Source organism: Choloepus didactylus, chromosome 10 (assembly GCF_015220235.1).
Source record: "Choloepus didactylus isolate mChoDid1 chromosome 10, mChoDid1.pri, whole genome shotgun sequence".
Taxonomy (NCBI): Eukaryota; Metazoa; Chordata; class Mammalia; order Pilosa; family Megalonychidae; genus Choloepus; species Choloepus didactylus.
Window position 1 is genome coordinate 88,890,590 of NC_051316.1, and position 14,762 is coordinate 88,905,351.

A 14,762-nucleotide genomic window follows, 5' to 3' on the forward strand; every position below is an offset into this window, starting at 1 on the left:
AGAATAGTGAGGCACCCGCATCCCCCCAAATCCGGGAAGCCCCGCACCGCGGAGAGGAAAAGAAACTTTTTCCTCCCTCGGGCGAAGACGGCGTGGCCTCACTCCTGGGGCTCCCCGCGCTCTCCCCCTGAGCCCGCCGGCAGATTGGAAGCGGCCCCGCCGACGGCCGGGCTGGAGGCGAGGACGCGCGGCTCCCCGGGGACACAGGGTCCGGCTCGGCTACAAGCTGTTGGAGAAGCTGGAGGCGGGGGCACCGAGCCGCCGCCAGCGGAGAGGCTCGGGTTCTCGCTTAGCGGCCGCTGCAGGCGCCTCCCGCGGCGAGGCCGAGACGAGGCCGGTCGTTCGTTTTAGTTTGTGGATGGGGAGGGCCACATAAACCAAGAAGACCCCCGACTGTCCCGACCCTTCCCGGCCAGCCTCCAGTTTGAGCCTCGCTCCTGCACTTTGCGTCTTAGGAAACCCCGTTCCCCTCCCCACTCACCCTTCTAATCCCTGCTTCCCCCGGCCTTCGCCGGCATTGCCCAGGGAACCTCATCTCGCCAGAGCACCGGAGGTCCAGGCTGAGGGTCGACCGGACCCACCCTCCGGGCCTGTTGGAGGTGGTGCCGCCTCTCGGCCAGGACCCGCGGCGCCCGGCCAGGCCCCAAGCGCGTGCCTGACCTCTGCTTGCGACAGCGCTCAGACCTTTTCTGGCCTCCGGAGTCTTATGCTCGGGTTTGGAACCCGGACCCAGCGAGAGCGAAGCCTCGGGCGGCTACGGGCTAGGCTACCGGCTCAGAGCCCGGTGGAGGGCCGGAGGGAAGGTCCAGGGCAGCGCAAACCTCTCACAGTTGAAAAGAAAAATGTAGACCCAGACTTCCCTGCGGCTCTAGCCTGCTTCGGGGCACTTCTTGGAGCCTAAGAATTTTGAATTTGTTGTTAGTAAAATATCATTAGTATGGCATTATCACAGTCTATTGTAATATAAAACATGCTATGTGGTCATTTGGAATTTACTCCAGGATTCACCTCTCTCACTGAATGTTACTACTAACATTGAATTATTCCTATCTGAAGATTTCCATCTTCAACATTCCTTCTTTCTCTTTTCTCTGTCATCTGGGTTGTTCTTCGCATTTAATCTGTACACAGCCTGAGAGGTATGTGTGCTTTCTCCTCTGCTCTTGTTTAGCTGGGGAGCCAGGGATTGGTGTTTGACTAAGCAACCAAGGATCGTGGGCGGCTCGTCCAGCCCATCCTTTGAGAAAGAAGCCGGAGTGGGGTGGGGTGGGTATCAAGTCTTTGAAGTCAAGGGCAGCTGGGTTTGGGCCTTGGCAAGATACTTAATCTCTCTGAGCCTCAGTTTTCACAACTGAAGACAGACTCCTGTCCCTCGCCCCAGCCCCCTGCTCTCCACAGTCTTGGCCCTGTCCCCAGGGAGGAAGCCAGGCCTGACTAAGGGAATTGGGAGCCTCAGGGGAAGGAAAGGGAATGACAAGGGCATTTCCGAGGACCAGAAGCCCAGTTCCACTCAGTTTTAATCAAGGGCCCAGAACTAATGCTCAGAGGTCCAAGTACTCTGCTCTGGGTTCCCTTTTTAAGACCCTCTCCCCAGCATTGCTCACCGATTCCCACTTCTGCCTAGAATCTCTTGCTTCAGCTTCCAGTCTCTGTCCATCTAGTCCTTTGATATTATCTTTTAAACGTTTTGCTTTTCCAAGAACACAGAACTCTAGAAGGTCCAGAACACGCCACCCGAGGGATGACCATGGGAAGGAGGCATTGCCCTTCTCCAGGGTCCGGGAAGGTAGGGTGCGTGGACAAGCCCTTAGAAGGCCTGGCTCTGGCCCCAGCCTTGGACAGGTCCTCTCTCTTACCTGGGCTTCAGCTTTCTCTTTGGTACAATAGCCAATTACAGTAACAGCCTATCTACTTCAGGAGTTTGTAATGAGGGGCAAGGGTGGGAAAGCATACAAACAACTATGAAGCGACCTGGCTGTGGAATCCATTTCATTATCCTCTACCTGGGGATCTTGGCTTGGGTATGGGGTGGACCAGGGGTGCTTGGGTCTCTGGCTGAGCTATGGTTCTTAGCAACTTCTTTCTTCCCAGCCTCCACTTAATACCACCCAGCCCTGGAGCTTAAGGAAGGGGTTGTTTTTGCCAGTTTTACCCACTTGCCCATCTTGTCACACAGGGAGTTCTGCTCAAAGCTTTTTGAGAATGATTGTGAGGCCTATTCTTTTCATATATGAATTACGGCTTGCATACCATAAGTCAAGGCTCTGAGTAGCTGGGGCTGGGGGCAGCATGATGGGAGAAGGATGTTTTAAGGGCATGGGCTCCAGAATTGACCAGACAAATTGAAATCTTGGCTCTAGGACAGGACTGGGACTAGGGTGAGGTGAGCAAGGTGAGTCATGCAAGTGCAGGGTTGGATCCTGTCTTTATTTAAAATTTTGATATTTTGTTCACCATGGGTTTTTAAATTTTGATTTTTAAAACATTGCATTGAAATGCTGTTTGTCTTGGTTAATGAGTTCTTGGTGTCCCCTTAAATTTTGCACCTACATAAGTGCTCACTTGCCTTACTCTAATCCCGGGGTTGCTCTATGCTCTTGAGCAAATCACTTGCTCTTTCTGAGTTAGAGTTTTTTCAGTTGTAAGATGAGGATGATGTTGCTCACTTCACATGGCCGTTGTGAGGAATATTTGCATTTGACCAGGGTCCTGGTCCTGGAGAATAGCAATTATGCAGTTCATAATAAAAATACTAATAATGATAGCCAAAGCTGCTTCTTGGGCAGGTTAGAGCCCCCAAGTTTGTCTCCCCAGCCCTCACCAGAGAAGTCTGCTCCCCTCTGTGTCCAGGGTCTTCCTACCAAAACCAGTTTGTGAGATGGAAGAAGATGGGGGTTTAGATGATATAGACCAGGCATGGATGCTAATATCTCTCTGCTCTTAAGCAGATGGGTTGGACAAGGATTTGGCCAATTTGTGGGCTTCAAGTCCATACTGTTCTCAACAGTTTTGTGTTTGTTTAGCTCAAAAGTCCATGGAGTTCCTGAAACCAGGAATAGAGCAGTCTTTCATTTCTGCCCCCCTTTCCTTCCTTCCTTTCTTTCTTTCCTTCCTTCCTTCCTTCCTTCCCTCCCTTTCCTTTCCTTTCCTTCCTTCTACAAAGCATGCACTTTGTTCTGTGCACCATGGATGTGATGTAATGGAGAGTATCAGAATAGACCACCCTCATGAAACTCACAGAATGCAATGGTGCCCATTGATCTAAATCCCCATTTAGAGATAATTTATTTATGAAATCAAGTTTTTAATTTACCTGCATTCAGTTCTAGGAACCTGTATAAAAAGCCAACCTAGCTATTTTTAAACAGTGATTTCAAGCATCAAAGGGTTTCCCAAGTAAAAAGAAATGTAGCATAAAGGTTTTTGTCCATAGAAGACAAAATGCAAGAGAAATATTTGCTTGGAGACACAGACCTGCCTGGCTGCAATGCAGACCCACCTTGGCACCTCAGCAGGTGGTCTGTTTGCTGCCACAAAAAAAATGTGCCTTCTCTGGACTCCTAAATCTGTTGTTTCTAAACCAGCACTAGCTGAAGCACTGGGGTGAGTGGACCAAAAAAAGCCAAACCATCTCTATCTGGATCCAGGGATCTTCCTGGGACTGGAATTGGAGCTGTGGTCTTTGAGCAGTGCTTCCTCTTCAGATCTCCAGGGGCCCTCTGACAGCTAGGTAGCAGACATGGCCCCTGGCCGATTGCTGCCATCCCTGATAAAAATCCTTTACAACAGTCAGACTCTAGAATTTCTCCTTTCTTCTGGCCAAGAAAATGATAATTATCTGATTACATCAGAGAGATATAGAGACATGGTGGTGGGGGCCAGGTAGTGAGGGATGGAGAGAGAGAGAACGAGAATGAATGAAGTTTGGGGCTCCAGTTTAAAAAATCTGGAAATGGACTGAAATCAGTAGGGGTACAGCATAAAAAGGAAGCTGAACCTACTATCCAGGAAGTCTGTTTTAGTCTTCATTTGGCTGCTATGTAGATCTACAACTCTCTGTCTTATCCTGATTGGACTAGATGGTTTCTCAAGCCTCTTCCTGCTTCATAAATCTTATTTCCAAATGTTGCCCCTCAATGTCCTTGCACCCCAGGTTAGCATTTGCTTGTCCCCCTCCTGCCAAATGTGCATCAGCATGGGTATCAGGTGAGGGTCTAGACCAGCTGCCTCCCTATAGCTCTGGGAGACAGTACATGCGGGCCTCTTTGGTTAAATTCTCCAGTGCAGTGTTGCCAAGACATCCAATCAGCGTATAGAATGTTCCCAAATACCAACTAGCGGGAAAATTAGCAAAAACAGGGGCACAAGACCATGCTTCCGCCGATGCTCATCCTCACCTGGCACTTACCGGTGTGTGATGAGGAGGAGTGGGAATGAGAAGCGAAGCTCTCCCCATTTCCAGCCACACTTTGAGAAGTCATTTTGGGTGGTGGGTTCTGGAGCATGTCCTGGACTCCTCACTGGGCAGAGGCAAGAGGCCCCTGGTCTGGCCTATGCTTGGCTAGGCTTATTGAGTGATCTCCGGCTTCCTTTGACAACTGTTTTCCATCTACAAAGTCGGGGAGGATCTCCAAGGGGGGTGTTCAACAAGATGATCCCCAAAACCCTTCCAGGCTTGAATCTTCAGGGATTCTATCTTGGGTCCTGAAGGGCAGGAGACGCACCCCAGTTTATTCTAGGTCCCCCAGCTAGGATCAGCCCAAATATCAGGGGCTTAGCTGATGTGACAGGTACTAAGACGGTAGAAACAGACTCGAATCAGGCTCTGGGCTTTGTACAGGCACAAATAATTAATGAGGAGAGAAGAAACAAACTGGGGGAAGGAGGGAGGGAAGGGGAGAGGAACCTCTGGGGCCTCCGACTCGCCAGCGGGTGGCGCTGTAGGACAAGGAGCCGGAAATGCTCAGGTGAGAGGCGCCTCAGGCCCGGGCGGGAGTGACATGGGGCCGCTGGACTCGAGAAGACTCGAGAGTGGTGCTCTGGGGCATCTCATCACGGCCCTTCACATCCCACCAGCACGCAGTCCGCTCAGTGCTGGACCAGGAAGTGACTGGATAAATGCAAGACACTTTCCCTTAGCTTTTGCTGGCAGAGCCCATTCTTTCCTCCTCAGCCCAGGTTCTCGGCAAAGGAGGCTCCGTGCCGCTTACCTGTGGGCATGTCTCTGCCGTAGCAGGGTTTGCCCCACTCTTTGGTGGATAGAGCCCAATTTCTTGTTCTTCAGGAAATTCTCCTGCCTCCTGTTGTGCCTCCTCCACTGTCCATAAGGGATTTCAGAGCAAAACAATGGGCTCATTCAAAATTATCTTTACCTTCTTATTGCATCTAGGCACAAAGACTTTTGTCCCTTTGAACATCCAATTACGGGTTACTCATTCCATCCCACCCCCGTCCCTCAATAACTCACAAGAGTTCTGGTTGTTCCTTTCTAGAGTGCTTTTTATTAATAATAATAAAAAAATAATAGCTCTCATTTATCAGTTGCCTAAAAGTGCCAGACCCTGTGCTAATCACATATTCCTTAACACAATCATTATTTAATTTAGCTTTGGGAAAATTCCTATGATGTGTCAGGGTACTCATCTTGGAGAAGAGGCTCAGAGAGGTTAGGAAACTTGCTCAAGATCACAGAGAAAGTGTTTGGTGGAGCTGGGCTTCACGTTCTTAGCCATGACTGGAACAATACTGCCTGCTGCTGCCCTGGCTCTGTGACCAGCCCCCTTGGGCCCTCACGGGCTCCCACACCAGGCTTGCCCCGCCCTGGGTGGCTGTCAAGATGAGTGGGTGTGGCAGCCCCTGGCCTGAACAGAACGGGCCTGCGGACCTCGGCGCACAGCAGTCTGCATGACCTGGGCAGCTAATGTTTAACCCACCATCTTTGTAAGCCAGTAAAGAGAAAGGGGTACATTAACCCTAAAATGTAACTTTAAAACGTGAAATGGGAAGTAAGCAGGAGGTGAGAAACTCTTGGTCTCATAAAAGTTGTAAATGTACCCCAGAACTCCTGCCGTCAAATGTTAATCTAGTCTACCTGCTTCCTGGCTCCCAAGTGTTAACACTCTTGGGGTTATCTACAAAGCCCCATCCTATAATTCTCTCCTTCCTGCATCACCCCTATGTCATAGGACCCTGTTCCTGCATCTATGCTCTTCCACCCTTAGGAATGTCTTTGTCTTAAACCCCTATAACCCCTTGACCAGCTAGCATAATTCCGTGGTCAACTTCCCTGCAAATGCAATGCCCACCCCCCCACCCCCCCCACCCCCCCCGTGTAATAGAGCCGTCATGATCTCTCCGTGACTTCTCACCCTGTTGGGAAGCCCTGAATGAAAGTTCATGTATCAGAAAATGCCCGGTGTCTTCTTTCGTCTCTGGACTGGCAAAGCCTTCATGGGCTGCGACAGTGGGGATGCTTGTTTCCCTCCAGTTCACATAGTGGGGTGGGTATTTTCAGAGATGGGGGGTTGGTGTATGGCACTTCTATGGAATTGGCTTTTAATGGGCTGCAGTGGTGTGTGCGTGTGCACACGCATGTGTGGCTGATCAAGAAACTCTGATCTGTAAGATAGCAGTAGTTCAGGTCCTTGATTAATCACCAGACTCTGCCTGGCCGGCAGCCTATAGGGGCCCCAGCCTACATTCACGCAATCAGTCATTCCACAGACATCACTGAGGACTTGCCAAATGCCAGGCCCTTGGGCTGTGGCCTTGAACAAGACCTCTTCGGTCCCTGATCCCATGGATCCTCCCTTCTACAAAGGGAGACAAGCAGTAAACTTTATGATAGGGATCCTTGTTTTTGATAGAGATCCTTGTTTTGCAGAGAATAAAACAGGTTAGTGTGAATGTAACTGGTGGCTATTTCAGGAAGACCTTTCTGACTAGGGGACTTGACTTCAGAACTAAGAGCTGAACAAGAAGAAGGAGCAGGAATGTGGCAATCTGGGACCAAAGTGTTCTAAGGGATAAATAGGCACAAAGCCTAAGGCAGGAATGAGTGTGCTGTGGCCAGAGGGTCCTGAGGAAAGAGGCAAGAGGTTTCTGATAAAGCCAGAGGGAAGCACCTCAGGCCCCTCATCCGTGGTTGCTAAGAGCAATGGAAGTCACTGGAGCTGCTCTGTGGGGAACGGGTAGTTAGAGGGGCAAGAGTGAAGGAGGAGGCCCGTTAGGAATCTACTGCAACTATCCAGAGAGTTGACGAGGGCTTGGGCTTAGGGTGGTAGGGGTGGAGGTGAAGACAAGCAGGTGGATCCAGAAAATGTTTTTGGAGGTAATGTTGACAGGTTTTTTGATGGATTAGATATGACAGGGAAAGGAAAGAGAGGGATGAAGGTTTTTGGCTTCAGCAACTTGCTCAGTGGAAATTTCATTTATGAGGTGGGAAAAATGGAGGGAGAAGCAAGTTTGGGCAAAAAAAAATCAAGTGTTCTGTCCTGGCTGTGAATATCGGGCATCCAAGTTGAGATGTCAAGTGGGCAGTTGATAAAAGAGCCTGGAGTTCTGGGAAGAGCTCAGAGTTGCAGAGAAACATTTGGGAGCCCTGAGAGTAGGAATAGTATTTTAAAACTTGAGAATCTGCCTGACTCAGTAAGGCTCTGGTGGAATATCTTGGAGAAGGTTAGTCTACCTTGAAGAGTCTCTTGGTGGTAGTATCATCATCTGACATCTGAGATCACGTCCCTCAAGAGTTAATGGTTTACTGTTTTCAAAACACCTGAGAGGAGAATGACAAATAGCATTTTTAATTTAAAATAGACCAACACACAATTTGTGGGACAAGCCAAAGAACAGGCAGAAAGATTGAGTTAAGAAATGCCCAGGAGGTTGGCTAAGTTCCTTAGCGCGTGTACTTTCAGCGTGCCCACTTGCCCGGAAGGCTCTCTCCTTGGAGAGGAGGTTAATATTCCAAAGCCACACAGTGGAGGAAGCCCGCCTTGGCCTGCCTGAGTGACAGGGCCCTGGCACTGAAGAGGCAGGGGCAGGCCCTGGGCAATGAGCCATTGGCTTTTGCTGTTGTTGGGGGGCCTAGAGAGGAGAGACTGCTCTGATAAGATATCAGCCACCCCAGAAAGAGCAACAAAAACTCATGTTTGGAATATGAAACCAGGGCTTTCCAAGCATGTTTCTGTCGTGTTTTCTGCAGGAAAAACAAGGGTTGCTCTTAACACTTAATGGGCAGAGCCGTGGAATCTACCCTTAGCCTGGAGTCTAAAAAAGTGCCTTGTAATTTGGATTGATCTTCACAGGTGAGGGCTGGAGAAGGGAGGCAGGACGAGCCTGCCAGAAGAGGGGGCATGTCCAGGTAGAGGAGTGGGTCACTGGGACAAAGGGAAGACCAGTGATGGCTAACCTAAAAAGGGGGTGATCTTACCAAAAATAATTAACCTAAGACCTGAATCTGAGGTCTTGGCAGAAGCAGAACCCCCCATAAAAATGGGGGAGTGTCTTATGTGAGTTGGGGCAAGAAAGGTTTGTTCTTTGGGGGCATTTTCTACTGTGTTGAGAAGGTGAGGGTCTAGGGGTGGGTGTAGTTGCCCATCCGCAGGGTCCCTTGGCGCACGGCGTGCCCTTCCCGGTGGGCTTTGAATGCTCTCTGGCGATCGGCCTCAGTGGGGAACGTATCCAGATGGGGGCCCACCTGTGGATGGAAGGGGAGTGGGTCAGTGAGGACAGGTCCTCTGTGGGGATCACGCTGGTTGTTCCCCATCTTCCCTTGCCCACCCCCCTACTTCAATGTTAGAGTAACGGTAAAAAGGAGCTGTAATTTATGGAGTGCCTGCTATGTACCACCCACATTAATCCTAAAACGCTCATGATGTAGTATTTTGACCCTTGTTTCACCAAGGTCGGAAAAGATGAGGCATCTTTCTCAGAGTCAGCAAACTAGTGGTCCTGCTGGGGTCCGCCCTTGGGCATTGCTGACTCCCTGCCCACGCCGTCTCACCCGCAGCATCCCTTTCAAACTGTGGCCCACTCCCCAGAACCAGCTCCCTTGGCCTCGTGATTGTCCGCAGCCGAACTCTGTCTGTTTTGCCTGTTGTTTCCCCTTCCACTTGCTACCGCTCCCCTATCCCCTCTGCACCCCTTTACTCCCCACTTCCTCCCTTCCACTCTCCAGTTCAGACAGACTTGAGTTTGAATCCCAGCCCTGCCGTTTATTGCTACGTGTTTTGGGCCAAGTCCCTTCACCTCTCTGTCCTTTCATTATCCATCCCGTGATTTGTTGGGAGGACTCGAGATACTGCACGTAAAGTCGACAGCACAGCCAGCTCTCAATTACTGGCCTGTACTTATAATTATCCCTTCTTTTCTAATTCTTTTTCTTTTAACCTTTTTATATACATTAGGGAGCACCACATTTGTCTTTCAAAAGAGTGTGCCCTTAAAACAGTGCCTACTGCTGGTCCCTGCTTTTACTTACGATAGGTTCCTAAAAACCTCATCTTAAGAAAAACCCCTTGTGATGACTCCTCCGTTCATGCCAGGGGTGAAAACTGTCTCAGAAACAGGTAAAGAGGGAAAGAGGCAAGGGGTGAGTGTTTGTGATGCCTCCTGGCACCGAGTGGTGAGGAGACAGGAGGAGAAGGCAGCCAGGCGCAGGGGCTGCCTGGGGTCATGGTGGTTTTCCCCTGACCAGCTCATTGCCAGGGCAGATGCATGATAAATATTAGCTGCCAACGAACCGGAGTCACCATGAAATGGAACCTAATAGCCCACGCCCGTCCTTAACACGCTGCTTTTCCACGATCAAAAAGCCCAAGCAAGCCGCCCTCTCCAAAGGGTCCTCCTGGCGGCTGTCTGCGCTCCTTCATTGGGAAGATAATCTAGCTCCCCTCCTGCGCCAGTGGAGCCACTCTTGGGAGTCAAGTGGCTGATGCTCAAAAGCACCAGAACCAGAGTTCAAGAAAGCATCGTCTCGACTCTTCTGAAGAAAACATGCAAGGGAGGCAGATCCAAGGAGTAGGAGCTTCTTTGGTTAAAATTTTATGCAATCAATATTTCAGACTGCCCTTCCTTCTCAGGAAATGATAATGGATCATAACCCCCTCTGTCTCCTGGTGCCCACTGTATCTGTTACATCCACCTCCAAGTGTGAGAAAATTCGACTCATTAACGGGATAACCCCCCTTCTCCTTTAGAATAATACAAGAGAGGCACAGGGTAGAAAGAGTTCAGATCCATCATTCATTTATGCATCAATTCATTCATTCATGCAACACCTATTTATTGAGCACCACTCTGTGCCAGGTGCTGGGGATACAGCAGAAAGCAAGAGAAACTCAGGCACTAGCCTTATGGAGCATCTACTGTAGTGGGAGAGCAGACACCAGACAATAATTACACAATTTCATTAAAATAGATGGAGCAAAGGTGCTGGCTGTGCAATAAGAACGGATAGAATGGACTCAGCTCTTGCCGGCATGAAACGTGGCCTCCCTGAGGAAGAGATATTTAAAGAGAGGCTGAAGGATGTGAAGGGGTTGCCTAGGATAAGGAAACAGTGTGTGTGCTGGCCCCAGGGCCAAACAGGGCTCTGCTGGTTCAAGGTGTGAACTGGAGTCAGCGTGGCCAGAACACGGTTCACAAGGGCATGCGGAGACGGAGGTGTGGCCCGGGGCTCGGCAGGGGCAGGCTCCCTTTGGATTTGGCAGGAACCGCTGACGGCTCTGCCATGCCTGTGGGATAAAGCAGAACCCACACCCTAGGATGGTGACTGGCTCTTGCCAAGAATCCAGGCAAGGGTCAGCTACCTGGGGGTGTTTAGTGAAGCCCAAAACGCTGCAGGCAGCTGCAGGTGATGAAAGGTGAGAGAAAAGAAAACCAGTGAGAGGATAAAATATTAAAGGGAAGTAGAGGGAAGATAGGGAGGAGCTGGTAGGGAAATGTCTCTGGGCCCGGTGCCCCATGGCCAGGCCCCATCCGAGTCCTCTTACCACCTACCCCCCAACCAGGGGAAGTTTGTGAACATTGACCAGAGCTCTGTGACCCTCCTATGGTTTCCTGAAGGTACGGAGGGGGTGATGCCTCTTAGACATTGGTGACAGAGCTGATGAGGCTCCTGGCCCCTCGAGGCCTGGCATGCTGCCTGGGTCTGCTGCCCTGCCCCTGGACACTATGAAGCTGCCCTCAAGTCCAAGGTTAGGGTCATGACAACCCATACTGTGTACTGACCTTCACCCAAGGAGCTGTGATCACCATCAGGGTAGAGCAGGTACATCAATGAAGTCCCAACAGAATCTGATTTGGACAGTATTCATCGTTGCACAGATGAGGAAATGGAGGCCCAGAGCAGGGTTTGCTTCAGGATTGGCCCCACAGGCAAGCAGTGGCAGAGGAACTCTAGCTCTCCACTTTGAGAGCTCTAAGTTCTGGATTCTCTCTAGGACATTCTGCCACAGCTGCTGCCCACTGTTGTGTGGAGGGGCGCTCCCTGCACCTCGCCCACAGAGGTGAAATCAAGGAGGCAGGGGCTGCAGAAGCTTGTTAGAAGAACTTAAAATTCAAATAGTGTTAAGCAGATTTGGTTCATGTTTCCAGGACATAAAACCAGTTTTGAGACTCAGCGGAAAGTCATGACACTCTCCTCTAAAGAAATAGCCACAAGTCTTTATGTACAAAACAGTGCAGGCCATTTCAGGAGGTTCAGGGAAACTTTGCAAGTCCCTCCATGGACCTCCAGGGCAGCGTTCCTCCAAGAGCGGGCCCAGTCTTAGTTTTCAGGACTCTTGGGGATGCACTAGAATCTTGGGTTTCCTGTAAACCATCCCAAAGCTACAGAGTCCACCAGGGCAGGCCTGGGCATTGTGTTCTCAGCACAGTTACCTACTGCCCACCTGGACCCAGGGGTAAATACCTGGTGCTCGACTCACGTGGATCAATCAGACCATGACATTGTTCTCAGCTCAACATCCAGTTACAGAGAAATTTCCAAGTGGCCTCACAAAAGTTATTGAGAAAAGAAGGAGAAGACCTACACATTGTGCAGGAAGACAACAGCCGATAAACAAAAGGCTCCTAGGGTACACTTTTGCGTCCCCTCTGACAAGTGTTCCAGTTTGCTAAAGCTGCCAAAATGCAAGATACCAGAAACAGATTGGCTTTTTTAAAGGGGATTTATTGGGTTCTAAATTTACAGTTCTAAGGCCATAAAAGTGTCCAAACTAAGGCATCAAAAAGAGGATACCTCCTTCACTGAAGAAAGGCCAATGGCGTCTGCAACAACTCTGCCAGCTGGGAAGGCATGTGGCTGACGTCTGCTGGTCCTTTGCTCCTGGGTTGCGTTGCCTTCAGCTTCTGATTCCAGTGGTTTTCTCTTTAAGCATCTGTGGGTTCTCACTTAGCTTCCCCGGGGCAAACTCTGGGCTTCATCTCTTAGCTTAGCATCTCCAAATGTCTTTCTGTCTGCATCTCGAAGCATCTTGGTCTGTGTTGGTTCTTGTGGGTCCTCCTTGCTTCTCCTGGGGGCAAACTCTGAATTACATATCTTAGCTGCTCTCCAAAATGTCTCTCTCAACCTCTCTGAATTTCTATCTCTGTGAGCTCTCTTTAGGACTCCAATAAACTAATTAAGACCCACCTTGAATGGAAATAATCTAATCAAAGGTCCCATCCATAGTAGGTCTGCCCCCCAAGATTGCATTAACAAACAAGGCTCTTTATGGGGTACATAAAAGAGTCAAACCAGCACAAACTGTGACACAATGCTCCTGACACCTGCAGTTCCCAAAAGATAGCCAGAGATGTTCGGTCAGGCTGGTGCACCAGGTCTCTGGAGATCTCTTGGGCACCCCAGTTGATTCCAGTGCCCTGCCAGGTGCAGACTCCCTTTTCTCCATAGGATCCTTGGTAGCATTAAGATGGGCACTAGTTCTGTCCCCGGTGGCCAGACACCAATGGTTCTTAACGGGGAGGCCTAGCTCTGTGGGGGGCATCACCACCTCCACACATCCCTCCTGGGCCCCCACTCCCTGAGTGTTTCATCATCTGGGAATGGTGGGTGGTGCTGATCGCTACTTATGTTCATGAAGAATCCAGCCCTCAAGGTGCTGCTCAGCTTAGAAGGAATCAGGTTAAAGCCAGCACATGGACAAAAGAGAGCCCTAATTAGAGATGTGCATTTTTAAAATCTCCACTTATTTTGAAACGTTAGTGAGGGAGAGTCATTCATTCATTCATCTGTTTAAAAAATATTTATTTAGCACCCGCTATGTGTTAGGGACTGCTAAGCAAACATCCCTTGTACTTCAGAGTTCCAAGTTCCCTTGGCTTTTAAAGAGGGGTTCTGGGCACAGGAGTCTCACCTCAGTGACTGACCACACACATTCCGGCACCTACTGTGTTCCCGGTAGCACTGGGCTGAGGCCAGAAGAGGCAAAAGCCTCCTGCCTGTGGTCTCTGACATTGAAGAAGTCCCACGTGGCGTTAAGTCGTTGTGCTGGTTTCAATGTATTATGCTCCCCAAAAGCCATTATCTTTGATGCAGTCTTGTGTGGGCAGGAAACGTATTGGTGTTGATTGGGTTGGAGACTTTTGATTGGATGTTTCCGTGAGGATGTGATCACTCAGATCATTGGATAATTTCCATGGAGGTGTGGCCCTGCCCACTCAGCATGGGCCTTGATTAGTTTACTGGGACACTATATAAGCTCAGACAGAAGGAGTGAGCTTGCTACAGGCAAGAGGGACACTTTGAAGAGCACACAGGAGCTGAGAGAGAAGCTGCAGCTTGCAGAGACATTTTGGAGACGGCCTTTGAAAGCAGACTTTTGCTCCGGAGAAGCTAAGAGAGGACAGATGCCCCAAGAGCAACTAAGAGTGACATTTTTGAGGAGCTTGAAGCCTAGGGAGGAATGTCCTGGGAGAAAGCCATTTTGAGACCAGAACTACAGAGCAGATGCCAGCCATGTGCCTTCCCAGCTAAGAGAGGTTTTCTGGACACCATTGGCCATCCTCCAGGGAAGGTACCTGATTGCTGATGTGTTACCTTGGACACTTTATGGCTTTAAGACTGTAACTGTGTAACCAAATAAACCCCCTTTTATAAAAGCCAATCTATTTCTGGTGTTTTGCATCCCAGCAGCATTAGCAAACTAGAACAGTCATCCAAGATGGGGGAGATGAAATGAGAACCCAGCCCGGGAGCTCTGAGACAGGGACTGCACCTGTCCTGCTCCCCAAGGGACCCCCAGTGCTGGGCACAGGGCCTGACAGCTGGGGGGTATTTAAAGAAAGTTGGATGGATGAACAAAGAGTGAATGAATGAATGAAATGGGTTGTATTCACTTGGCCTCAGGTGGTCAGGGAAGGCATCTTGGGCCAGGTGGGACTTGAATGAGGGAGATGAGGGAGGTGGGAAGGAATTTGTAAGAGGAGAAAATGGAATCAGCAGAGGTGGAACGGGGCACATGCCTCCTGATCTTGGCATGGGATTGAGCCTGGGGTGAAGCTTAGTGGCTGGGTCCTGTGGGTTCTCCTGAGGGCTAATTCAAGCAAAAGCTTAGAACCCATGTGGGATGGGCCTCTAGAAAGAGAGGGAAAATTGGGCCTTTTCTGAATCCATGAACTCACTTCACCCTGAACCATGAAAGGGACTTGCAGTTCTCAGAATGCCAACTAGACAGGGTCTCCCCTGCAGAGTTTTTCCTGGAGCCCAGAACTGGAATCTATTATCAACAGCAATATTATAATAACAAGAGACTTGC

At 49.9% G+C, this 14,762-nt stretch overlaps 1 protein-coding gene across 1 annotated transcript in view; it reads right to left on the bottom strand.

Annotated features, from left to right (window-relative positions):
* Nucleotides 1-7,781: 7,781 nt before the first annotated feature.
* CFAP77 (cilia and flagella associated protein 77) overlaps nucleotides 7,782-14,762 on the bottom strand; it is a 159,951-nt gene continuing 152,970 nt past the window's right edge. The window contains exon 6 of the mRNA XM_037797451.1: nucleotides 7,782-8,698. Within this exon, the coding sequence (XP_037653379.1) occupies nucleotides 8,576-8,698 (123 nt within the window). The 3' untranslated portion in view covers nucleotides 7,782-8,575. The remainder of the gene's footprint in view (nucleotides 8,699-14,762) is intronic.